This window comes from Aotus nancymaae, unplaced genomic scaffold (assembly GCF_030222135.1).
Source record: "Aotus nancymaae isolate 86718 unplaced genomic scaffold, 86718_ANA_hifiasm-v0.15.2.pri h1tg000003l, whole genome shotgun sequence".
NCBI classification, from domain to species: Eukaryota; Metazoa; Chordata; class Mammalia; order Primates; family Aotidae; genus Aotus; species Aotus nancymaae.
In genome coordinates this window covers 37938668-37965897 of record NW_026988414.1, presented here as the reverse complement: position 1 = coordinate 37965897, position 27230 = coordinate 37938668, and the positions used below count along the sequence as shown (strand labels likewise).

Genomic DNA, 27230 nt, shown 5'->3' with positions numbered 1-27230 from the left:
TTAGAAAGGTTTTTCCCTACCTGAAGTTTAAAAAAGTTCTAATTCTTCAGGTACTCATGGTTTCATTACTTTTGATAAATGAATGAAGTCAGAACCTGTATTAGTTAAGAATTGCATTCAGGTACATCTAATAGAGATTCAACTACAAAATAGGGTTTCTCAGGGTTCCTGGATTCCTCTTAAGATAACGGAAAGTTGGAAGTAGCATTACTTTCACTCTTACAACAAAATAAATCACACATACAAGAAGAAAAGAAATCACAAGATACTCTGCAAAGTCACAACTTTTCTTGAATTTGTCCGCAAGCTGAAGTTCTAGGTCAACTCAGTTAACCTTAATCTAAGGAAAGACATCGCAAAGGAGATGTGGCATGGGTGCACTTGCTTATTTGGAGTCGACTCCCCAACTCCCCTCCAATCAAGCTTGTAAGAATCCAGATAAAAGTTTTAATGAATTGCTAAAGGCCAACTGTAGCCCAGCATGAGAATACAGAAAACCTGGACTTACAAGTACGGGGAGAATTCACACACACTTGCAGGGTCCTTTCCATGAACCTTACTGTGTATTCACAAGAAAGACTTGGGGAAGTGTGAGAGTTCTGAAAAAAATATCCCTTGTGGTACAAGCCTGGGGAAAAGGAAGAGCAGCTGCTGAAGGGAAAAGCACCAAGTCCTTCCCAGATTCTTCTCCCTTCTCTTCTCTGTGGAAACGAAAGCCTTAAGCTGCTGGATGAAGGGCGGTAAGTCCTATCGTTAGGCTGTAAATCATGTATAGGTGAAGACTCATTGCAGCTGGAAAAAGGGAAAAGAAAAAATTCTCTACCTTTGTAGGCCCTAGACCATTAAAAGTATTTCAGCTGGGGTGGCATAGGATCAGGGAGAAGGCCCTTCCTTGGGACTCAGGGGCACAGTGCCTGTCTAAAACTGAAGCTGAATCAGTAAAACAGAGAATCTCACCACCCCGACCAACCAGGCTAATAAGCAGCAGGTAACGACTGCAGTCTGCTACTGAAATAGCATCAAGAGCATGGAGAAAGACATTGAACAAACCTCTGGCAAGCCAGCCTCAACAATAAACACAAACTAATATTAGAGAAGCCTGGAGTCTGTTATGCACTGACAGTAACATAGCAAGAACAAAACCCAAACACAGCTGAGCTTCTGACTAGACTGAATCAATCTCCCATACTAAAGTCCTAGCAGAAGGAAAGGGATGATCATTTTCAAGCATAAAAATGATTTAACTCAGTCTTTGCTCCCTTACCATAGATGTCCAGCTTTCAACAAAATATTCTTACAAGGCATATGAGGAAGCAAGAGAAAATCACCACACTATAAAGAGACAAAGCAATGAACATAACCAGACTTAGATATGATACATATATTGAAATTATCAGACAGAGAAACTAAAGGAACTACGTTTAGTATGTTAAAGGACCTAGTGGAAATGGTAGACAGCCTTCCTGATCAGATGGGTAATTTTTTCAGAGAGATGGCAACTCTAAGAAAGAATAAAATGGCAATTCTGGAAATAAGAAACATAGTTACCCAGATAAAGGTTGCTTTTGTCAGGCTCACCAGTAGTTGTTTTTTTTCCCTCCATAGTGGAGGAAAAATAAGTGAACCTGAAGATACTTCCATAGAAATTATCCAACATGAAACAGAAAGAAAAAAGTGAAAAGAGCAAAACAATGCCAGAAGAGCATCCAAGAGCTGTGGCACAATATTAAACAATCACACGTATTTGTAGTTGACATCCCAGGAGAATAGAAAGACAATGGAACAGAAGAAATATTTGAAGAAATAATGGCCATGGATTTAAAAAAAGAAAAACAACTTTTTTTTTGAGACAGGGTCTCACTGTCACCCAGACTGGAGTGCAGTAGCACAATGATGGCTCACTGCAGTCTTGACCTCTCAGCCTCGAGACCCTCCCACCTCAGCATCCTGAGTAGCTATGACTATAGGCATGCACCATCTTGCCTGGTTAATTTTTTATTTTTTGTAGATATAGGGGTCTCCCTATATTGCCCAGGCTTGTTTTGAATTCCTGGGCTCAAGTGATCCTTCCACCTTGGCCTCCCAAAGTGTTGGGATTACAGCCACCATGCCCGGCTAAAATTTTTAAAATTAATGATAGATACCAAGCTAAAAATCCAAGAAGCTCCGAGAATACTGACCAGGGTAAACATTTAAAGACAGACCTAGACATATATTATTTGAATTGCTGAGAAATGAAGACAAAGATGCTAAAGGCAGCTTGAGGAAAAAGAAAACGTTACATAAAGAGTAACAAAGATAAGAATTACCATAGACTTCTGGTCAAATCTATGTAAGCTAGAAGACAGTGGAGTGGCATCTTTAAAGCACTGAAAGAAAAAAGTGTCAGCCTGGAATTCTATACCACACAATGATATATTTCAAAAATGAAAGAGAAATAAATACTTTTTTTTTTTTTAGGCTGCTAGGGTTTCTCTTCTTCATAAAACAGGAAGTTGGCTGCTAATCATTGATTCTCCTACTTCTTCCTAGCTAACTGAACCCATATTTTAAAAATTAAGGTAAAATTTACATGTCATAAATTCACCATTTAACTATTTTAAAGTGTGTAATTCAGTAGGTTTTAGTACATTCACAACATTGTGCAATCAACACCACTAATCCTAGAACATTTTCATCACTCTCAAAGAGAAACCCGGTACGTATCAGGCAGTCAACTACTATTCTAACCTCCCCCTAGTCCCTGGCAACCATGAATCTGCTTTCTGTCTCTATGGAATTTCCTATACTGAATATTTCAAATAAATGGAATCATAGAATATGTAACCTTTTGTACCTGACTTCTTTCACTTAGCACAATGTTTTTAAGGCTCATTCATGTTGCGGCACCTATTAGTACTTTATTTCTCTTTATGGCTGAAGAATAATCAATTATATGGACTTACCACATTTTGTTTATCCATTCATCATTTGATGGATATTTGGGTTATTTCCAGTTTTTGGCTACTATGAATAATGCTGCTGTGAACATTTGTGTACAAGGTTTTGTTTCTGCTTTCAATTTTCTTGGATATATAGATAGGAGTAGAATTGCTGGGTCATGTAGTAATTCTATGTTTAACTTTTTGCAGACCCACCAAACTGTTTTCCATAGTAGCTGCACTGTTTTACATTTTCACCAACAATGTATGATGAACCCTAATTTTTAGTTAGAACTGCAGAACCCTGAATACATGGCAATGCCCAATTCCTCAGGATGAATTGTGTTTGCTAAAAGCCAGTTGAGCCATATTATATTTTCCAAAAATGGTCACAATATTTATAGTCCTACATGCTTTTACTGTAAGTTACCACTTCATCATCAAGAGATGGTGTCTGTTTCCTCTCCTCTTCACACTGAACAGATCTATGTGACTCATTTAACTATTATAAGATAGTGTAAGAGTTGTGTCATAAAAGGCAATATGGCTTTTGTCTAGCTTTTTTTTTCCTCAGGACATGTGCCCTTGAATCCCTGAGTAGCAATACAGGAAGTCCAGAAGATTATGCAGAGAGACTACATAGAAATAGAGTGAGATGTTCAAGGAACCCCAGTTGTTACAGCCTCAGCTGTTTATCTTCTCAACCCAGGCAACAGATATGTGAATGAGTGAGTCTTCAGATGATCCAGCATCAGTGTTATCTGACTACCACTATGGCCATATCCCAAACAAGACTGCCTAGCTGATCCTAGTCAGTCCTCCAAACAATGAGAAATAATAGTATTTTAATTGTTTTTTAAGCCACTCATTTGGGGGTGATTTATTAATCAACAATATATGTCAAAGCAATTGGTCCTCTTTGTCAGATTCCCAATTTTTAGACTTCTTTGCATCTAAGGATGGACATGGGACCCAGTTCTGACTAAGAATATATGGGGAAATTTTCTGGGAGGACTTCTGAGAAGGAGTTCCTTTCTGATATAAGAGACGGGACATAGCAGAACTTGCTTACAGCTCCCCAGCTTATGCTCCCTTTCTTCCTGCCCTTGAATGAGAAGTATGGATGTTATGCTTATACCTAGAGCAGCCATTTGTGGTCCTGAGGTGATAGGCTCAGAGGTTAAAACATCAGTATCTGAGGATGATGGAGAAGAATGGACAGTGTTAGGATGTCCAGTGACACTAATTTCTAAAGGAACCCTGGAACCTCCTGAGTTTGAGTACTGTTTCTGAGCCAGAACACTTCTATTTCCTCTACCTATTTATCATTTTGATGTACTATGATTCTGGGTTATAGCTGTTTCCTAGTTTCATTCAAAGTGCAGTTTTCTATTTTTCTTGTTGTTTTGAGGTGATTTTCTAGAGAAGGAGTAAGAAGCCTTTTTAAGATCATCTTGAAACTGATCTTTATTCATAATAAGAAAGTTCACGTTAAAATATGATTTCATGTTCATTTCAGATAGACAAAAAAGTTTGATTATACAATATGTTAGGAGAGGTATGGGAAAGAGACACTGTTATATGATGCTGGTTGGAACATAAATTGGAACAAACTTTTGGAGTGCCATTTAGGGGTACTATGTGAAATGCACATAGCCTTTGATCCAGCAGTTTTCCTTCTGGGAACTTATCTAACAGATAAACTCACACATTTGCACAAAGACATATAAAAGGGTATTCACTGCATCATTATTTAGAATAGTGAAGCAGTGGAAACAACTTAAACATGAGGCTGGTTAATTAAATTATGATATATCCATACAATGGAATATTATGCTACCATTAAAAAGGATGAGGTAGATACATATGGTCTTGTATGTAAGTGAAACAAGTGTATATGGTGTCCTCTATCTTTTTATTTTTTTTATTTTTTTAATTTTTTTATTGCATTTTAGGTTTTGGGGTACATGTGAAAAACATGCAAGGTTGTTGCATAGGTACATATGTGGCAGTGTGATTTGCTGCCTTCCTCCCCTTCACCTGTATCTGGCATTTCTCCCCATGCTATCCCTCCCCAACTCCCCACCCCCCTCTATTCCCCCCTTTCCCCCCCAACAGACCCCAGTGTATAGTGCTCCCCTCCCTGTGTCCATGTGTTCTCATTGTTCAACACCCACCTATGAGTGAGAACATGTGGTGTTTGATTTTCTGTTCTTGTGTCAGTTTGCTGAGAATGATGGTTTCCAGGTTCATCCATGTCCCTACAAAGGACGCGAACTCATCGTTTTTGATGGCTGCATAATATTCCATGGTGTATATGTGCCACATTTTTCCTGTCCAGTCTATCATCGATGGGCATTTGGGTTGGTTCCAGGTCTTTGCTATTGTAAACTGTGCTGCAATGAACATTCGTGTGCATGTGTCCTTATAGTAGAACGATTTATAATCCTTTGGATATATACCCAGTAATGGGATTGCTGGGTCAAATGGAATTTCTATTTCTAGGTCCTTGAGGAATCGCCACACTGTTTTCCACAATGGTTGAACTAATTTACACTCCCACCAACAGTGTAAAAGTGTTCCTATTTCTCCACATCCTCTCCAGTATCTGTTGTCTCCAGATTTTTTAATGATCGCCATTCTAACTGGCGTGAGATGGTATCTCAACGTAGTTTTGATTTGCATTTCCCTAATGACCAGTGATGATGAGCATTTTTTCATATGTTTGTTGGCCTCATGTATGTCTTCTTTTGTAAAGTACCTGTTCATATCCTTTGCCCATTTTTGAATGGGCTTGTTTGTTTTTTTCTTGTAAATCTTTTTTAGCTCGTTGTAAATTCTGGATATCAGTCCTTTGTCTGACGGGTAGGCTGCAAAAATTTTTTCCCATTCTGTTGGTTGCCGATTCACTCTATTGACTGTTTCTTTCACCGTGCAGAAGCTGTGGAGTTTGATCAGGTCCCATTTGTCTATTTTGGCTTTTGTTGCCAATGCTTTTGGTGTTTTGGTCATAAAGTCCTTGCCTATGCCTATGTCCTGAATGGTTTTGCCTAGGTTTTCTTCTAGGGTTTTTATGGTGTTAGGTCTTATGTTTAAGTCTTTAATCCATCTGGAGTCAATTTTAGTGTAAGGTGTCAGGAAGGGGTCAAGTTTCTGCTTTCTGTATATGGCTAGCCAGTTTTCCCAACACCACTTATTGAACAGGGATTCCTTTCCCCATTGCTTGTTTTTGTCAGGTTTGTCAAAGATCGGGTGGTTGTAGATATGTTGTGTCACCTCCGACGCCTCTATTCTGTTCCATTGATCTATATCTCTGTTTTGGTACCAGTACCATGCTGTTTTGATTACTGTAGCCTTGTAGTATAGTTTGATGTCGGGTAGTGTGATGCCTCCTGCTTTGTTCTTTTTGCTTAGAATTGACTTGGCTATGCGGGCTCTCTTTTGGTTCCATATGAAGTTTAAGGTGGTTTTTTCCAGTTCTGTGAGGAAGGTCATTGGTAGCTTGATGGGGATAGCGTTGAATCTGTAAATTACTTTGGGCAGTATGGCCATTTTCACAATATTGATTCTTCCTAACCATGAACATGGAATGTTTCTCCATCTGTTTGTGTCCTCTCTTATTTCGTTGAGCAGTGATTTGTAGTTCTCCTTGAACAGGTCCTTTACATTCCTTGTTAGTTGTATTCCTAGGTATTTTATTCTCTTTGTAGCAATTGTGAATGGCAGTTCGTTCTTGATTTGGCTCTCTTTAAGTCTGTTATTAGTGTATAGGAATGCTTGTGATTTTTGCACATTGATTTTGTATCCTGAGACTTTGCTGAAGTTGCTTATCAGTTTCAGGAGATTTTGGGCTGAGACGATGGGGTCTTCTAGATATACAATCATGTCGTCTGCAAATAGAGACAATTTGACTTCCTCCTTTCCTAATTGAATACCCTTTATTTCCTTTTCTTGCCTGATTGCTCTGGCTAGAACTTCCAGTACTATATTGAATAGGAGTGGTGAGAGAGGGCATCCTTGTCTAGTGCCTGATTTCAAAGGGAATGCTTCCAGTTTTTGCCCATTCAGTATGATATTGGCTGTCGGTTTGTCGTAAATAGCTTTTATTATTTTGAGATACGTTCCGTCGATACCTAGTTTATTGAGAGTTTTTAGCATAAAGGGCTGTTGAATTTTGTCGAAGGCCTTCTCTGCATCAATTGAGATAATCATGTGGTTTTTGTCTTTGGTTCTGTTTATGTGGTGAATTACATTTATAGACTTGCGTATATTGAACCATCCTTGCATCCCCGGGATGAATCCTACTTGATCATGGTGGATAAGCTTTTTGATGTGCTGTTGCAATCGGCTTGCCAGTATTTTATTGAAGATTTTTGCATCTATGTTCATCATGGATATTGGCCTGTAGTTTTCTTTTCTTGTTGAGTCTCTGCCGGGTTTTGGTATTAGGATGATGTTGGTCTCATAAAATGATTTGGGAAGGATTCCCTCTTTTTGGATTATTTGGAATAGTTTCAGTAGGAATGGTACCAGTTCCTCTTTGTATGTCTGGTAGAATTCGGCTGTGAACCCATCTGGACCTGGGCTTTTTTTGGGTGGTAGGCTCTTAATTGCTGCCTCGACTTCAGACCTTGTTATTGGTCTATTCAGGGTTTCAACTTCTTCCTGGTTTAGGCTTGGGAGGAGGCAACTGTCCAGGAATTTATCCATTTCTTCCAGGTTTTCTAATTTATGTGCGTAGAGTTGCTTGTAATAATCTCTGATGATGGTTTGAATTTCTGTGGCATCTGTGGTGATATCCCCTTTATCATTTTTTATTGCATCTATTTGGTTATTCTCTCTTTTCTTTTTTATTAGTCTGGCTAGTGGTCTGTCTATTTTGTTGATCTTTTCAAAAAACCAGCTCCTGGATTTATTGATTTTTTGTAGGGTTTTTCGTGTCTCTATCTCCTTCAATTCTGCTTTGATCTTAGTTATTTCTTGTCTTCTGCTAGGTTTTGAGTTTTTTTGATCTGCGCGCGGCCGGGCGCTTGGCGCCAGAAGCGAGAGCCCCTCGGGGCTCGCCCCCCCTCCCCCCCCCCCGCCTCACCGGGTCAGTGAAAAAACAATCAGAGTAGTGGTATTTCACCGGCAGCCCGCAAGGCCGGTGGACCCCGCCCCGCCCCCTCACGGGGACGGCGGGGGGGCGCTGGGGGCCTCCCACTTATTCTACACCTCTCATGTCTCTTCACCGTGCCAGACTAGAGTCAAGCTCAACAGGGTCTTCTTTCCCCGCTGATTCCGCCAAGCCCGTTCCCTTGGCTGTGGTTTCGCTGGATAGTAGGTAGGGACAGTGGGAATCTCGTTCATCCATTCATGCGCGTCACTAATTAGATGACGAGGCATTTGGCTACCTTAAGAGAGTCATATTTACTCCCGCCGTTTACCCGCGCTTCATTGAATTTCTTCACTTTGACATTCAGAGCACTGGGCAGAAATCACATCGCGTCAACACCCGCCGCGGGCCTTCGCGAGTTGTCCTCTATCTTTTTTGTGTGTGTGTGTGATGGAGTTTCACTCTTGTCGCCCAGGCTGGAGTGCAATGGAGTGATCTCAGCTCACTGCAACCTCTGCCTCCCAGGTTCAAACAATTCTTCTGCCTCAGCCTCCCGAGTAGCTGGGATCACAGGCATGTGCCACCATGCCCGGCTAATTTTTGTATTATTAGTAGAGATGGGGTTTCACCATGTTGGCCAGGCTGATCTCAAACTCCTGACCTCAGATAATACACCCGCCTCGCCCTCCCAAAGTTCTGGGATTACAGGCGTGAAGCCACTGCACACAGCCTGTATCCTCTAATTTTTGTAAAAAAGTTTAGAAAAACACATAAATTTATATTAAGTATAAATATATATATATGGGGATCATTAAGGGCTATCTTAAAGGCTGGCTATTAGATAGGTAGATGAATTTTCTATTTTCCACATCTGACAGATTGTTCCGAGGCATCTCTCTCTCTCTCTCTCTCCCTCCCCTCCCCTCCCTTTCCCTTCCCTTCCCTTCCATTTTTTGAGACAGAGTTTTGCTCTTGTTGTCAAGGCTGAAGTGCAATGGCGAGATATCGGCTCACTGCAACCTCTGCTTCCTGGGTTCAAGCGATTCTCCTGCCTCAGCCTCCTGAGTAGCTGGGATTACAGGCATGCGCCACCACACTCGGCTAATTTTGTATTTTTAGTAGAGATGGGGTTTCTCCATGTTGGTCGGGTTGGTCTCAAACTCCCGACCTTAGGTGATCTGCTGACCTTGGCCTCCAAAGGGTTGGGATTACAGGGATGAGCCACCGTGCCCGGCCTGGCAGTATTTCTCTATTGCCTGTCCAGTAATGTTCTGTGTGACCAAGTAATAGCTGGGCTGGCTCTGTAATGCACTACCTTCTATTTGCTTTCCATCCTTTCCTGTCTCATGTCCCTTTTCATTGACTGTCTCTATGAAGAATTCGTACTTAAGCTTTGCCTGGGCTCTGTTTTCTAGGCAGCTGGAACTAGCCTAACAGTGTAGCATAAGTATTTCATCTTACAAGTTTTAAATGGGGGGAGGGGAGAGAACAGAAAGTGCTCTCAAGATATGCAAGTTCTCAGTGTGTTCCATATCAATGTACTTGTCAAGAAAACTCTTGAAAGTACTGAGAGAATGGAAGTCATGGTATGAAAGATCTGCCACAGCTGTCGTGGCGCTTTGCTGGAAGAAGTTGGTGTTCCGCGGGGCCCTGGTACTGAAGATGCGGTTCGGGTCACCCGTAGCTCTTTCCTACCCACCTAACCCCCCGCGCCCACCTTTTTCCTCTCTCCTCTGGCAGGATGAGGCGTGCAGGCCTGGGTGAAGGAGTACCTCCTGGCAACTATGGGAACTATGGCTATGCTAATAGTGGGTATAGTGCCTGTGAAGAAAATGAGAGACTCACGGAAAGTCTGAGAAGCAAAGTAACTGCTATAAAATCTCTTTCCATTGAAATAGGCCATGAAGTTAAAACCCAGAATAAATTATTAGCCGAAATGGATTCACAATTTGATTCCACAACTGGATTTCTAGGTAAAACTATGGGCAAACTGAAGATTTTATCCAGAGGGAGCCAAACAAGGCTACTGTGCTATATGATGCTGTTTTCTTTATTTGTCTTTTTTTGTCATTTATTGGATTATTAAACTGAGGTGATGCAAGTAATTGTGAATTTGGAATTTGTTCCAACTTAATGGCTTAGAGTACCACTTTGATAAAAATCAGCATCAAAACATTCCTAGTTTTCAAATACTATGGCATTTTCCATTGAAAATTGCTGAAGTTTGCTTATTTTATAAATCACATTAGTTAATACAGTGCTCTTTGAATACTGTTCCTTAATCACTCATTTTAGCCCCTATTTTCAGGGGTAGTGAGATGGTATGGCTCCACTAATTTCCAGTTTCTTTTTCTATTGTTTGCCAACGGTCGGATTAAATAGCATTATAATATTTTGTTATAAATGCAGGTTTGTGCCCCACGAAAGGAAACTTAGTGGGAGAGTAACAGAATGCCTGGAGAGTCTACTCTGAGCTCTTGAAGTAGTCAACCAGTTTGTGGTAGAATGCCAATTGAATTTTCCTAACTGCATCAACTATAATGATATACTCCATTCTCCTCCTTTACTCAGTTAAAATTGTAGGCTGATTTCTTTTTACCTACAATCTTTCTAATAATTTTTTATGATAATGACCCCTTATTCCTTTCTGCCCAGAGACCTCATTCTTTAAATAAAGCTTGTTATTTTCGCATATTTCTGATAGGGCCCATTGTAAATGTATATCAGTATAGTTATTGTTTCATATTAACTTTATAAATTCCTTTGACTTGGCTTATAATAGTTTTATGATTTTTACTACGAGGCAGGACAATTGATTATCATTTGTGACAGAATAATGTGAAGTTAAGTAATTACTAAACTCTAAATGGAAATAGTATGCAAGAAACTCAGGCATTGAACTTAAAGATAAGAGTACTGTTGTTTTAATCCAGTGTATTTGTTTATGGAAAGAAAAACACAAAGGCAGTCTGTTGAGTAAAAAATATTAAAATATTGTTAAATACTCTGTATTACTATTTTGGAATTTATCCGTTTATAGGCTCCAGAAATAAATTAAAAAAAAAAAAAAAAAAAAAAGATCTGCCAGTGAGCACTGAACCTTTGGAGATTCCTTTTCCATTTAATTTGTTTCTCTTCAAAATCATAATTGAAATGCCCAAGAGAATATAAAAATAGAAAATTTGTATTTGTATTGGAAGGACATTTATATTTTGTGAAATTTCAGCAAGATACAGTGCAAATATGCCCAGACTGAAGGGAATATTAATCAGCTATTAATTTCAGGAATGTAGAAGAAAAACTCACTTGGAAAATAAGTAGATGAAAGTCTCCCAAAGAACTCCCCTCACAAACTCAAGCTCAGAGGAGCAGACCTGGGAGTGAGAGTGGGCTATGGGATAGTATGGGGAGGGAACCAATGATCTTGGACTCTTAACATGGCCCAGTCTTGGAGCAGCTCTCTCCTTGCTCACTCTCAGCATTTCCTCAGAGTGGATACCTCTGGGCACTGCTATAGTACCATTGCTGCAAGCCCCCCAACAAAGAATTGTGCCTCACCCAACTTCTGGTTGTCACACTATCACAGAGAAAAAACAACTGCCAGCTACATCACCAAATGTGGTATGCCTACTCTTTTTTAAAATTTATTTTTATTTATTAATTTTTAAAATATTTTATTGTACTTTAGGTTCTGGGTTGCATGTGCAGATCATGCAGGATTGTTGCATAGGTACACACATGGCAATGTGGTTTGCTGCCTCCATCCCCCTGTCACCTACATCTGGCATTTCTCCCCATGTTATCCCTCCCCAACCTCCCCACCCCCCCGCTGTCCCTCCCGTGACCCCCCCCAACAGACCCCAGTGTGTGATGCTCCCTTCCCTGTGTCCCTGTGTTCTCATCATTCAACACCCGCCTCTGAGTGAGAACATGCGGTGTTTGATTTTCTGTTCTTGTGTCAGTTTGCTGAGAATGATGGTTTCTACATTCATCCATGTCCCTACAAAGGACACGAATTCATCATTTTTTATGGCTGTATAGTATTCCACGGTGTATATGTGCCACATTTTCCTTGTTCAGTCTATCATCGATGGGTATTTGGATTGGTTCCAGGTCTTTGCTATTGTAAACAGTGCTGCTATGAACATACGTGTGCATGTGTCTTTATAGTAGAACGATTTATAATCCTTAGGGTATATACCCAGTAATGGGATTGCTGGGTCAAATGAATTTCTATTTCTAGGTCCTTGAGGAAGTGCCACAGTGTCTTCCACAATGGTTGAACTAGCTTACACTCCCACCAACAGTGTAAAAGTGTTCCTATTTCTCCACATCCTCTCCAGCATCTGTTGTCTCCAGATTTTTTAATGATCGCCATTCTAACTGGCATGAGGTGGTATCTCAATGTGGTTTTGATTTGAATTCCTCTAATAATCAGTGATGATGAGCATTTTTTCATGTGTTTGTTGGCCTCATATATGTCTTCTTTTGAAAAGTGTCTGTTCATATCCTTCTTCCACTTTTGGATGGGTTTGTTTGGGTTTTTTTCTTGTAAATCTGTTTTAGTTCTTTGTAGATTCTGGATATTAGCCCTTTGTCAGATGCATAGATTGCAAAATTTTTTTTCCCATTCTGTTGGTTGCTGGTTCAGTCTAATGATTGTTTCTTTTGCTGTACAGAAGCTCTGGAGTTTAATTAGATCCATTTGTCTATTTTGGCTTTTGTTACCAATGCTTTTGGTGTTTTAGTCATGAAGTCCTTGCCTATGCCTATGTCCTGAATGGTTTTGCCTAGGTTTTCTTCAAGGGTTTTTATGGTATTAGGTCTTATGTTTAAGCCTTTAATCAATCTGGAGTTAATTTTAGTGTAAAGTGTCAGGAAGGGGTCTAGTTTCTGCTTTCTGCACACTGCTAGCCAGTTTTCCCAACACTATTTATTAAACAGGGAATCCTTTCCCCATTGCTTTTTTTTGTCAGGTTTGTTAAAGATCAGATGGTTGTAGATGTGTGGCATTGCCTCCAGGGCCTCTGTTCTGTTCCATTGGTCTATATCTCTGTTTTGGTACCAGTACCATGTGGTTTTGATTACTGTAGCCTTGTAGTATAGTTTGAAATCAGGTAGTGTGAAGCCTCTGGCTTTGTTCTTTTTGCTTAGGATTGTCTTGGCTATGCGGGCTCTCTTTTGGTTCCATATGAAGTTTAAGGTGTTTTTTTCCAGTTCTATGAGGAAGGTCATTGGTAGCTTGATGGGGATAGTGTTGAATCTATAAATTACTTTGGGCAGTATGGCCATTTTCACAATATTGATTCTTACTAACCATGAGCATGTTTCTCCATCTATTTGTGTCCTCTCTTACTTCCTTGAGAAGTGGTTTGTAGTTCTCCTTGAAGAGGTCCTTTACATCTTTTGTTAGTTGTATTCCTAGGTATTTTATTCTCTTTGTAGCAATTGTGAATGGCAGTTCATTCTTGATTTGGCTCTCTTTAAGTCTGCTATTGGTGTATAGAAATGCTTGTGATTTTTGCACATTGATTTTGTATCCTGAGACTTTGCTGAAGTTGCTTATCAGCTTAAAGAGATTTTGGGCTAAATTGATAGGGTGTTCTAAATATACAGTCAAGTTGTCTGCAAATAGAGACAATTTGACTTCCTCCTTTCCTAATTGAATACACTTTATTTTTTTTTCTTGCCTAATTGCTCTGGCTAGAACTTCCAATACTATATTGAATAGGAGTGGTGAGAGAGGGCATCCTTGTCTAGTACCAGATTTCAAAGGGTATGCTTCCAGTTTTTGCCCATTCAGTATGATGTTGGCTGTAGGTTTGTCATAAATAGCTTTTATTATTTTGAAATATGTTCTTTCAATACCTAGTTTGTTGAGAGTTTTTAGCATAAAGTGCTGTTGAATTTTGTCAAAGGCCTTCTCTGCATCTATTGAGACAATCATGTGGTTTTTGTCTTTGGTTCTGTTTATGTGGTGGATTATGTTTATAGACTTGCATATGTTGAACCAGCCTTGCGTCCCCGGGATGAAGCCTACTTTATCATGATGGATAAGCTTTTTGATGTGTTGTGGCAGTTGGTTTGCCAGTATTTTATTGAAGATTTTTGCATCTATGTTCATCATGGATATTGGCCTGAAGTTTTCTTTTTTTGTTGAGTCTCTGCCAGGTTTTGGTATCAGGATGCTGTTGGTCTCATAAAGTGATTTGGGAAGGATTCCCTCTTTTTGTATTGTTTGGAATAGTTTCAGAAGGAATGGTGCCAGCTCCTCTTTGTAAGTCTGGTAGAATTCATCTGTGAACCCATCTGGACCTGGGCTTTTTTTTGGTTGATAGGCTATTAATTGCTGCCTCAACTTCAGCCCTTGTTATTGGTCTGTTCATGGTTTCAACTTCTTCCTGGTTTAGGCTTGGGAGGGTGCAAGTGTCCAGGAATTAATCCATTTCTTCCAGGTTTTCTGGTTTATGTGCATAGAGTTGTTTGTAGTAATCTCTGATGGTAGTTTGTATTTCTGTGGAATCTGTGGTGATATCCCCTTTTTCATTTTTTATTGCATCTATTTGATTATTCTCCCTTTTATTTTTTATTAATCTGGCTAACAGTCTGTCTATTTTGTTGATCTTTTCAAAAAATCAGCTCCTGTATTGATTGATTTTTTTGAAGGGTTTTTTTTTTGTGTCTCTATCTCCTTCAGTTCTGCTCTGATCATAGTTATTTCTTGTCTTCTGCTAGCTTTTGAGTTTTTTTGTTCTTGCTCCACTAGCTCTTTCAATTTTGACGATAGGGTGTTGATTTTAGATCTTTCCTCGCTTCTATGGTGGGCATTTATTACTATAAATTTCCCTCTAGACACAGCTTTAAATGTGTTCCAGAGATTCTGGTACGTTGTGTCTTTGTTCTTGTTGGTTTCAAAGAACATCGTTATTTCTGCTTTCATCTCATTGTTTATCCAGTCGACATTCAGGAGCAGGTTGTTCAGTTTCCATGAAGTTGTGTGGTTCTGAGTTAATTTCTTAATTCTGAGTTCTAATTTGATTGCCCTGTGGTCTGAGAGACTGTTTGTTATGATTTCCATTCTTTTGCATTTGCTGAGGAGTGATTTCCTTCCAATTATGTGGTCAATTTTAGAGTAGGTGCAATGTGGTGCTGAGAAGAATGTGTATTCTGTGGATTTGGGGTGCAGATTTCTGTAGATGTCTATTAGGTCTGCTTGGTCCAGATCTGAGTTCAGGTCCTGGATATCCTTGTTAATTTTCTGTCTCGTTGATCTAATATTGACAGTGGAATGTTAAAGTCTCCCACTATTATTGTGTGGGAGTCTAAGTCTCTTTGTAGGTCATTAAGAGCTTGCTTTATGTATCTGGGTGCTCCTGTATTGGGTGCATATATATTTAGGATCGTTACCTCTTCCTGATGCATTGATCCTTTTACCATTATGTAATGCCCTTCTTTGTCTCTTTTGATTTTTGTTGGTTTAAAGTTAATTTTATCAGAGACTAGGATTGCAACTCCTGTTTTTTTTTTTTTCGCTCTCCATTTGATAAATCTTCCTCCATCCCTTTATTTTTAGGCTGTATGTGTCCTTGCATGTGAGATGGGTTTCCTGAATACAGCACACAAATGGGTCTTGACTCCTTATCCAATTTGCCAGTCTATGTCTTTTGATTGGGGTGTTTAGCCCATTTACATTTAAGGTTAATATTGTTATGTGTGAATTTGATCCTGCCATTTTGATGCTAGCTGGATGTTTTGCCTGTTAGTTGACGCATTTTCTTCATTATGTCAATGGTCTTTACCATTTGGTTCATTTTTGGAGTGGCTGGTACTGGTTGTTCCTTTCCTTGTTTAGTGCTTCTTTCAGGAGCTCTTGTAAGACAGGCCTGGTGGTGATGAAATCGCTCAGCAATTGCTTGTCCATAAAGGATTTTATTTCTCCTTCACTTATGAAGCTTAGTTTGGCTGGATATGAAATTCTAGGTTGAAAGTTCTTTAAGGATGTTGAATATTGGTCCCCACTCTCTTCTGGCTTGTAGGGTTTCTGTGGAGAGATCTGTTGTGAGTCTCTTGGGCTTCCCTTTGTGGGTAACCCAACCTTTCTCTCTGGCTGCCCTTAGCATTTTTTCCTTCATTTCAACCCTGGTGAATCTGAAGATTATGTGCCTTGGGGTTGCTCTTCTTGAGGAATATCTTTGTGGTGTTCTCTGTATTTCCTGGACTTGTATCATGGCCTGCCTTGCTATGTTGGGGAAGTTCTCCTGGATAATATCCTGAAGAGTGTTTCCCAGATTGGATTCATTCTCTCCATCACATTCAGGTACACCTATCAAATGTAGATAAGTTGTTTTCACATAATCCCATATTTCCTGGAAGCTTTGTTCATTTCTTTTCACTCTTTTTTCTCTATTCTTGCTTTCTCATTTTACTTCATTGAGTTGATCTTCAATCTCTGATATCCTTTCTTCTGTTTGGTCAATTAGGCTATTGAAACTTGTATATGCTTCATGAAGTTCTCTTGCTGTGTTTTTCAGCTCCATCAAGTTGTTTATATTCTTCTCTAAGCTGTTTGTTCTAGTTAGCATCTCATCTAACCTTTTCTCTAGGTTCTTAGTTTCTTTGCATTGGGTTAGCACATGTTCCTTTACATCTGAGAAGTTTGTTATTACCCACCTTCTGAAGCCTGTTTCTGTCAATTCATCAGATTCATTCTCCATCCATCTTTGATCCCTAGCTTGTGAGGAGTTGTGATCCCTTGGAGGAGGAGAGCTGTTTGGGTTTTTGGTATTTTCATCCTTTTTGTGCTGGTTTCTTCCCATCTCAGTGGCTTTAGCTACCTGTGGTCTTTGTAGTTGGTGACTTTCTGATGGGGTCTTTGAGTGGATGTCCTTTTTGTTGATGATGAAGTTATTTCTTTCTGTTTCTTAATTTTTCTTCTAACAGTCAGGCCCCTCTGCTGCAGGACTGCTGTATAAAGGCTTTTCCTTTATAAAAAAATCATGTCTTTTAGAAACACTTTAATCCTATCCTACCTGATACATAGTGTTACAATTTGACAAAGTAATAAACTCTACCAAGCACCTTTAGGTGAGCACCAGTTTTTCCACTGAAAGGGAAAAATACAGAAAAGTTGGACTTCAAACACAGAAAGGGTTAACTCCTCTAAAAAGTCTTCTTCCATTTCAGAGGATTATTTACAACCATAGTAAACCCTAAAGTTTATATTCACTTCTCCAGAAAATAGGAGAAGTGAATATGAGATAGTCTCATATTCTCTGAAACAGAATTCTCCAAATAGCAGGAGAGGCCCTTTCCAGCAGAAAAGACTATTAGGTTATTTAACTATTTCTAATTCACTTACATCTGTCTCTTGAAAATATGAGGACCAATAATCATTTTAACTACCTGGGATTTTGGGAAGGATTCATGATATTAGCCATCTTTATAATTTCAGGGAGCCTGCCTCCAATATCCCAGGAATGTCACTTTTATATTTTCAGCTCTCCTTGAGTTTGTGCAAAAAATTTAATTACCATATGGGTCCTTTTTAAGTGTCTAATACCAGTACCATTTTCTCCTTTTGGAAATTGTTGGTCCCTTCCTCACCTTTTCCCTATGCCTTAGTCTGCTTTTTGCTGCTATAACAGAATACTTCAGACTGGCTAATTTATAGTGAACAGAGATTTATTCAGTTCACAGTTCTGGAGGCTGGGAAGCCCAAGCACATGACACTGGCATCTGGTGAGTCGTCCCATGGTGGAAGTCAGAAGTCAGAAGTGAGTGCATGAGACAGAGTAAGGCACTGGGGGCTGAAATCACTTTATAACAACTTACTCTCATGATAACTAACCTGCTCCTTTGATAATGACATTAATCCTTTCATGAGGGCTCTGCTCTCATGATCCAATCACCTCTTATTAGGCCTCATCTTTAATACCTTTGCACTGGAAATCAGGTTTCCAACATATGAATTTTGGGAGGCACATTCAAACCATACTACCCTATTTCTCCCAAGCAATTGTAATTCCAAACTGGCAAAAGTACGCAAGATGAGGGGCTGAAGATAATGATGGACCATGGGTGGTAGTCAGTGGGAAAAGCTCAATTGGATATCAATGGCTTCACTGGAGAATAAATAGGCTTGGAATTTTGAAAAACCAATAAACTGCCTATTTGTAAGAGTGAGAAAGATATAATGCACAAAATCATAGAGCTGTAAGTTCAAATTTGGGGTAAAAACTATAACAAAATTAGCTTGCTTATGGTCAACCACAAAGTAGGATGCAACCTGGCTCAGTGCTACACACTCAGAAGGTGCCTAGTAATTGCTTTCTGATGAGGAGGAGAATCACCACTTTTCTCCAGAGCAGTGGTTTTCAACCTTGTTGATTTGTCACTAAATATTGTGCCAAAACATTTTAATGTTTACCTCATGTAAGAATAAACACAACTTAAATTTATCTCCATAATATACTACTTTTACTTCCATTCTACAGTGCTTAGCTGTGTGAGAGAAAGGGGTAGAGTTACAGCACATATGCTAGAAATTGTGCACTGGGTAACACTGGACATTCGAATATCATTTGTGAAGTGTATTAGGGCATAAAAAAGGTTGGTGCTGCTGCTCTAAAGAAGGGGTCCTTGCTTATACCCATTACCGGAGACTAAAAAAAAAAATAAATAAATAAAGAACGGGGCCTGCCAAAAACAGGTAATCTTTAACACAGAAACATTCCAAGTGGATGGAGGTGGAGATATCTGTCATGACTTGGCAAGATTAAAAAAAAAAAAATCCAGGTCCATGACATACTCATTAATCATCTGCTCCACTAGCCAGACAGGTGTTGAACAGGAAGCCAGGGGTTAGTTACAGCTTGACAGAAATATTTTAGCACAGAATCAGAAATGACCATGTCATTTCCTAACTAGAAGACTTGGGCAGAAGCTGGTATCCTTGCTGGGATGGATGCTAAAGGAACACAGGGGCGCACTGAGGACAGAGGAGCAGAGGAGGTATTAGAGCAAGGAGAAGCCAGCTGGTAGACTATCCTCCATGACTCAGAGCAGAGAGGAAAGTGCTGAAGTAGGTGCTGAAATAGGCTGAATATCAGGTCCCCACAGCTGGAGTATTGTTAATTCTGATCAGCTTCCCCATTCTTGCTTCTCCATACTGGCTTCTTGGAGCCACACTGGCCAAGCTTGGTGAGCCATGGTCAAGAGGACCAACAGAGTGGGCTACTTGATTTTCCATCCCTCAGTCAGCTTCACTTTATAGGCTAGCTGCTTCATTGGAGTGTGAGAAGTAGTTGTAGGTATTCTCTTAGGAGAATGGAAAAAAGGGATGGGGGAGGAATTTACTAGCTTTTCAAGAAGAAATGGTATTTACAATAAGTAGTAGGTAGGTAAAATACTGATGGGGATAACATTAAAGGAAAAAAACAGCATGTGAAATTATTTGAGCACTAAGAGTATATAACCATGTAAAAATGTGTCCATGAAAAAAAAAAAAAAAGACCAGAAATGCCCCAAACTGATAGCATTATTTGTTACATTATTTGTTACCATTCAGAATTCTGAAAATGGAAAAATATACTCACAACTTTACCTTCCCTAACAAATAATGAAGATGCACTATACTTCTATAGTTTAAAAAAGCATTTCGAAAGTAAACACTTAGGGTGATTTCAATCCAATGATAGATTAAGTTGATTCAGACCATTTCTCCTGCTAAGAACAACTAGAAAATGTTGTCAAAATATTTTAAACTAATGTTTAAAGGCACTGTAAAACCTCAACAAAAGTTTGATAAAACTATCAAAAATTACCAAAACCTTTGGTAAAACTATCAAAGCACTGAGGAATTATGGGACCAACATTCGAGTGAGAGAGGAAGCTTACTGAGGTGGGCCTGACATTTGGGGCTGTTCTTCCTCTTAAGGTGATTGTCAATGACAAGGGCTAACAGGCTGAAAAACGAAGCAGAACATTTGAGAGATTTATAGGTTAAAGGGAACAAAAATTGGAATTTGCTTGATAAGAAGGAGGGGTTCTGGTAAGAACCACAGGCTTTTGGTCAACCCTGAAGAGCTGTACCAGAGCAGTAATTATGAACTGGAAATAGACAAGCCCTCACAGGGATTGAATCTACTTTGAGTCCTCTCAGTCTTTGCTTGAACTATGGTGATCTGGGATTGCCAATACCTCTAGCTTAGCTACCAGCCATGAGATACCAAAGCCTGACAACTATAGTAAGAGAAAGAAAAAGTACAAGCTAATCTCATTTATGAACATAGATATTAGTGACCTAAACAAAAGATTACCAAACGAAATCCAGCGATATATAAAAACAGCAATACACTCTGACTGACTTGGGTTTATTAAAGGAGTACAAGGCAAGTTTAAGATTGAAAAGGCAATCGATGCAATTCACATTAAAAGAATTAGGAATAAAAATTATATGATCATATTGATGTAGAAAAATATTTTGATAATATTGAACATTCTTTCATTACAAAAACTTGTCTCGAGGAAGGGATGAAATCTGATAAAGAATATCTACTAAGAAAACATTAAAAACTATGAGTCAGTCTTCTTTCTTTGCTCACTAAAGCCATTTTGGCAGCTTGGGAGGCATGCCCTGCTCCCTGGAGACCTCAGGTATGTAAGTAATAAACCTTTTCATACCCTCTGATTTTGTGTGGCATCATCAGTCTTGATATTCAAACCAAGTTTTGGGTGTGGGCCCATCCTGTTGCTTTAGGGTGTTGCTTCTAGAATGTAATAGAAGCCTACTTCATTACCTTGAGGTTAGGAAAAATTTTTTAAAAAGGACACAAGAAGCACTAACCATAAAGAAAGATTGACACACTGGACTACATTAAAATCAAGATCTTTTATTTATCAAGAGAAACCTTTAAGAGACTATAAAGACAAGTCACAGAAGGGGAAAATATATATACAAAATATTTAGCCAACAAAGTGGTTGTATTCAGAATATATAAAGTTCTTCAGGACGTAGTGGCTCACACCTATAATCCTAGTGCTTTGGGAGGTGGTGGTGGGGGTGACTGTTTTGAGCCCAGGAGTTCAAGACTAGCCTGGGCAACAGAGCAAGACTGTCTCTACAAAAAATTAAAAAGTTAGCAGGGCATAGTGGCCTGTGCCTGTAGTCTTAACCATTTCGGAGGCTGAAGTGGCAGGATTGCTTGAGCCCAGGAACTCTGCAGTGAGCTATGATTACACCACTGCACTACAGCCTGGGTGGAGTGCAGTCTTTTCTTAAGAAGAAAAAAAAGATCGGCTTGGTGTGGTGGTTTACACTTGTAATCCCAGCACTTTGGGAAGCCAAGGCGGGTGGATCACAAAGGCAGGATCAGCCTGGCCAAGATGGTGAAACCCCATCTCTACTAAAAATACAAAAATTAGCTGTGCATGGTGGTGGGCTCCTGTAATCCCAGCTACTTGAGAGGCTGAGGCAGAGAATTTCTTGAACCGGAGGCAGAGGTTGCAGTGAGTCAAGATCATGCCACTGCCCTCGGGCCTGGGCGACAGAGTGAGACTCTATGTCAAAAAAAGAAAAAAAAAAAAAAAAAAGAAAGAAAGAAAAGTTCTATAAATCAACAGGAAACAGACAGACAACCCAATAGACAAATGAGCAAGGGGCCTGAACAAGCATTTTACAGGAAAGTATAACTATTAATAAATTGCCAACAAATGAAAAGGTTTGCAAACTCACTTGAAATCTCAGAAATATAAAATGAGATACAGAAATATAAAATGAGATATAATATAGGCCTACCAGAAAAGATAAAATTTAAAAGATTGACAATGCCAAGAGATGATAAGGATCTGGAGAAACTGAAACACCCAGACATAGCTGGTGGCAGTGTAAATTGGTACAAGCACTATAGAAAACTGTTTGGCAGGATCTGGTAAAGCTGAATATGTGCATTCCTGATGACCCAGAAATTCCACTCCTAGATTTATACTCAAGAGGAACACACATGTGTTCACCAAAAGTCATATATTTGAAAGTTCAAAGTGGCATCATTTATAATAATCTCAAACTGGAAGCAAAAAAAATTGTACATCAGCAGTAGAATGGATAAATAAATTGTGACATATTCATATAAAAAATGCTAAACAACAATGAAAATGAATGAATTACTCTTACATGTAACTGCACAAACATAATGTTGAATAAAATAGTATGTACTATATAATTCCACTTACAGTTCAAAAATAAGGATGTTAAAAGTCAGAATAGAAATTACTTTTGGGGAGAAGGGAGGGTAGGAGATGATTAGGAGGAGATACAATAAAGTTTTGAGGTGCTAGTAATATTATATTTCTCAAATATCGTGGAAGTGGATACTTCGGTGTGCTCCCTTTGTGCTAATTCATCAAGATGTATACTTGAGATTTGTATATTTTTCTGTGTGTGCTGTACTTTGATATGGTTTGGATCTGTGTCCCCACCCAAAGCTGATGTTCAATTGTAATCTCCAATGTTAGAGGTGGGTGGAGCCTGGTGGGAGGTGATTGGATTATGGGAGCAGATTTCTCATCAATGGTTTAGTGCCATCCCCTTGGTACTGTCCTCACAATAGTGAGTGAGTTCTCATGAGATCAGGCCTGACCCAGCACAGTCCCAGGGCTGGTGGCCACAGGGTGCTTGTGTCACTACACCCCTAGCCTCAGATGGCTCAGCACAGACAGACTCTGCTTGGGAGAAAGTAAGGGAGGAGAACAAGAGTTTCTGCATGGTAATCCAGATAATACTTCTGGATTTTAGCCAAGACCACCAAGGTGATAATGCATTTACAAGAACCACAGCATTACTGGGCTTGGAGTGCCCCTTAATGCAAATATGGCTACAGCGACCAAAAACATAGTATCACAACACCCAAATCTCTGAATAATTAGGAAGTCTTCCCAAGAAAGATGGGCACAAATAAGCCCAGACTGGGAAGACTACAATAAATACCTAACTCTTCAATGCCCAATGCACTGGTGAACATTCACAACCATCAAGACCATCCAAGAAAACATGATCTTGGAGAGATATCCAAGATGGCTGATCACTAGCAGCTCAGGCTCCTAGCTCCCAGTGAAAGCGCAGAGAACGAGAGGACGCCACACTTTCAGACAAATATTAGTTGCTCACGGACCAGGAGATTCCCAGCAGAGGAGCCCCACGTGTCGCCAGGGCGACTCTTGTGGCCGGCACGGCGGTTTTGCTGGTGCCTTAGCACGCCAGTTTTTGGTGCAGAGTCCGGAGATTCCCGAGCAGAAAAGCACCATCAATCTTAACACCGCTATTTTGGCCGGCACAGTGGACTGCTCAGATTTCGGCACTGGGAATCAAGTTGGACGTCTGCTCAGAGACCTAGTTAGAAAGTCGGTAATTACAAAGACAACAGACGGATAAATATATAATGAAAGGAAGAAATCAGCGTAAAAAGGCAGAGAATACTCAAAATCAGAATGCCTCTCCCTCTACAGGGGATCGCAATTCCTCATCAGTAACGGAACAAGGCTTAATAGATTACGAGTGTGTTCCAATAACAGAAGCAGGCTTCAAAACGTGGGTTATAAGAAACTTCTGTGAATTAAAAGAACTTGTTCTAACCCAATGCAGAGAAACTAAGAACCTTGAAAAAAGGTTTGACGAAATGTTAACGAGAATGGACAATTTAGAGAGGAATATAAGTGAATTGATGGAGCTGAAAAACGCAACACGAGAACTTTGCGAAGCATGCACAAGTTTAAACAGTCGAATTGATCAAGTAGAAGAAAGGACATCAGAAGTCAAGAACCAGCTCAGTGAAATGAAACGAGAAGACAAGCTTGGAGAAAAAAGGATGAAAAGGAATGAGCAAAGTCTCCAGGAAATATGGGACTATGTGAAAAGACCTAATTTACGTTTGATAGGTGTACCTGAATGTGATGAAGAGAATGAATCCAAGTTGGAAAATACTCTTCAGGATATCATTCAGGAAAATTCCCTTTTCTCTGTGTCCTCATCAGCATTTTGTTTTCTTTTTGATAATAGGCATTCTAACTGGGGTGAGATGATATCTCATTTTGGTTTTGATTTGCATTTCTCTGAGAGTGATGTTGAACATTTTTTTTTTGTATATTTGTGGGCCATTTATATGTCTTCTTTTGAGAAGTGTCTGTTCAGATCATTTGCTCATTTTAATTGGATTGTTGTTTGCTTTTGAGATGTTTGAGTTCCTTATATGTTTTTAATTTTAATAATTATTAATATTTAAATTTTATTATTTTTAGAGACAGAGTTTTGCTCTGTCACCCAGGCTGGAGTACAGTGGTACAGTCATAGCTCACTCTAACCTTGAACTCCTGGATTCAAGCAATCTTCCTGCCTCAGCCACTGAAGTAGCAGCTGGGATTGCAGGTGTGTGCCATTGTGGTCTGCCGGTATAATCTAGATATAAATCCCCTGTCAGATGAATAGTTTGTTAATATTTTCACCCATTCCATTGGTTGTCTATTCACTCTGTTGATTGTTTCCTTTGGTATGCAGAAGCTTTTTAGTTTGGTATAATCTCATCTGTTTATTTTTGCTCTTGTTGCCTGTGCTTTTGAGATCTTATTCATAAAACGTATTCCCAGACCAATGTCCTGAAGCACTTCTCTTATGTTTTCTTCTGGTAGTTTTATAGTTTTGGGTCTTACATTTCACCTTGTAATTAATTTTTAGTCCCTCCATCCCTCCCTCCCTCTCTTCCTTCCTTTCTCTCCCTCCCTCCCTTCCTTTCTTCCCCTTCCTTCCCCTTCCTCCCTCCCTTCCCCCCCCCCCCCCCGCCTCTCTTTTCTGAGATGAAGTCTTGCTCTTGTTGCCCAGGCTGGAGTGATCTCGGCTCACTGCAACCTCCGCCTCCCGGGTTCAAGCGATTTTAGTAGAGACGGCATTTCACTATGTTGGCCAGGATGGTCCCGATTTCTTGACCTTGTGATCCACCCGCCTTGGCCTCCCAAAGTGCTGGGATTACAGGTGTGAGCCATGGCGCCCGGCCTATTTTTGTGTTTTTATTAGAGATGGGGTTTCATCATGTTAGTGAGGATGGTCTCAAACCCCTGACCTCAGGTGATCCACCTGTTTTGGCCTCTCAAAGTGCTGGAATTACAGGCGTGTGGTACCCTGCCAGGCCCGATTTCTCTATGTGGTGAGAGAATAGTTTCATTCTTCTGCATATGGATATTCTGTTTTCCCACTTAAGAAGAGGGTGTCTTTTCCCCAGTGTATGTTCCTAGTGCCTTTGTTGAAAATCAGTTGGCCGTAAATTCATGGATTTATTTCTTGGTTCTCTATTCTGTTTCATTGGTCTATGTGTCACCTTTATGGTAGGGCTGTTTTGGCTGTTAAGGCTGTTTTGGCTACTACAGCTTTGTAGTATATTTTCAAGTCAGGTGGTGTGATGCCTCCAGCTTTGTTCTTTTTGCTCAGGATTGATTTGGCTATTCAGGCTCTATGGTTGCATATAAATTTTAATTTTTTTTTCCTATTTCTGTGAAGAATATCATTGGTATTTTCATAGAGATTGTATTGAATCTGTCTATCACTCTGTATACTATGGTCATTTTAACAACACTAATTCATCCAATCCATGAGCATGGGATGTCATCCCTAGAATCCTAGAGTGGGACCCTTTCCCTCACTAATAGGCTGAAAAACAGGTGAGCAGAACACCACATTACCTATTCAAACAGCTCCAGTTCCTGCAGCAGCTGCTGCCCTCTATGCACTGTAACCATTCTATCACCCATTAGCCTGACCTCTTGCCCCCGGGAGAATCACTACGTTCTGCAAATCCTGCACCTGTTCCTGCCAGTGCACTACTTACCTCACAGATAACCCACAGCTTCTGCCCTCCCACCAAGCCATTAAAACCATCTGTGCAAACTCCTCTCCAGCAATTCACCTGGCCCTTGCTCCTCTGCCTCAGAGCTGAGGAATTAGGGCCAAGGGCTGAGCTAAAAATGGTCTCGTGCCCTTTTGCAAGTTAGGCCTTGAGCATAGGTTTATTTACTGGTTTGGGACTCATTGACAAGGGTGCTTGTGGGGACAGGACAGTGGGATCAGTGTCTTCCTAAACAACGGCGCATTCATGTAATGAACACAGCTCAGCTTGGCATTTCTCACGATGTGGGTATGGATCATCACATTTGCCCTTCCTGCCTCGTGGTTGAGAGCGAACAGCAAACAAGGGAGATGAAGTACATGAAAAGCCTCTGCGGATGCTGGAGAGCTACACAGCTATCAAGGATTCTTCTTCATTTGTTTCTAGAAAACTTGCTTTAAGCCAGACCCTGCTTTCATTATAATGCTGCAGAGCCAGAATGATTGCAATAGAATTTCTTCAAGAAACTGTTCGTGGCTACCAATTCATATGTACCATGGGTCCTGTCGCCTTGTAAAGAAAAATGTGACTGACATGCCACTGATGTGAGTCTCGTCCCTTCACACAAGCCTTACAAAAGAGCTTTGCTGTGTCGCATACGCAGAAAATACTAGTGAACACCTTAAATGTACAAAGGTGCCGGGGACAGAGATGCATAGTTGTTGCGACTCAGCAGCAATACTTTTATAGATGAGCACCTTTGTTGATGTCCAAGAGCTAGAATCTCCAGGGAGTTGGTTAGGAAGCCCCAGACTAGTGTCAGGCAGCAAAACCACCGGAGTTCACACAGCCGGTTACCGCCCGGTGCAGAAGTGTGGCGAGTAGCGATAGACTGCAGCTAGAGGCACTAGAGGGCAGCACCTGCCCACCCAATACTCCTCATCCTGTGACATCTCGCCCCGACAGGTGGTCATTCTGGGCCAAAGGCGGTGGCTCTGAAATCCCAAGACTTTGTGAGGCCGAGGTGGGAGACTTGCTTCAGGCCAGAAGGTCAAGACTAGCTTGGGCAACATGGCGAAAACTGATCTCACAAAAATTGCAAATATTAGCCGGGTGTGGTGGCGAGCGCCTGTAGTCCCAGCTACACGAGAGGCTGAGGTGGGAGGATCGCTTCAGCGCAGGAGGTGGAGGCTCCAGGGAGCTGTGATCGTGCTACAGCACTCCAGCCTGGGTGACAGAGTGAGACTCCGTGTCAAGAAAAAAAAAAAAAGGTCATCTGCTCCAGTGGTTTTCAATGCTGTGCTTACATCAAAATCACTGGGAGGCTTGTTAAAAACAGGACTGGCTACA

The 27230-nt window shown here is 40.3% G+C and overlaps 1 protein-coding gene across 5 annotated transcripts in view; it reads left to right on the top strand.

The window, feature by feature from the left end:
- LOC105724567 (BET1 homolog) overlaps positions 1–27230 on the top strand; it is a 115604-nt gene that overhangs the window by 62064 nt on the left and 26310 nt on the right. The window contains exon 1 of one of the 5 annotated variants that reach the window (XM_064380473.1): positions 9559–11637. The exons of the other annotated variants lie outside the window; for them this stretch is intronic. Coding sequence (XP_064236543.1) covers positions 9758–10102 — 345 coding nt within the window. The 5' untranslated portion in view covers positions 9559–9757 and the 3' untranslated portion in view covers positions 10103–11637. Of the gene's footprint in view, positions 1–9558; positions 11638–27230 lie in introns of those variants that run through there. 5 annotated transcript variants of the gene reach the window in all.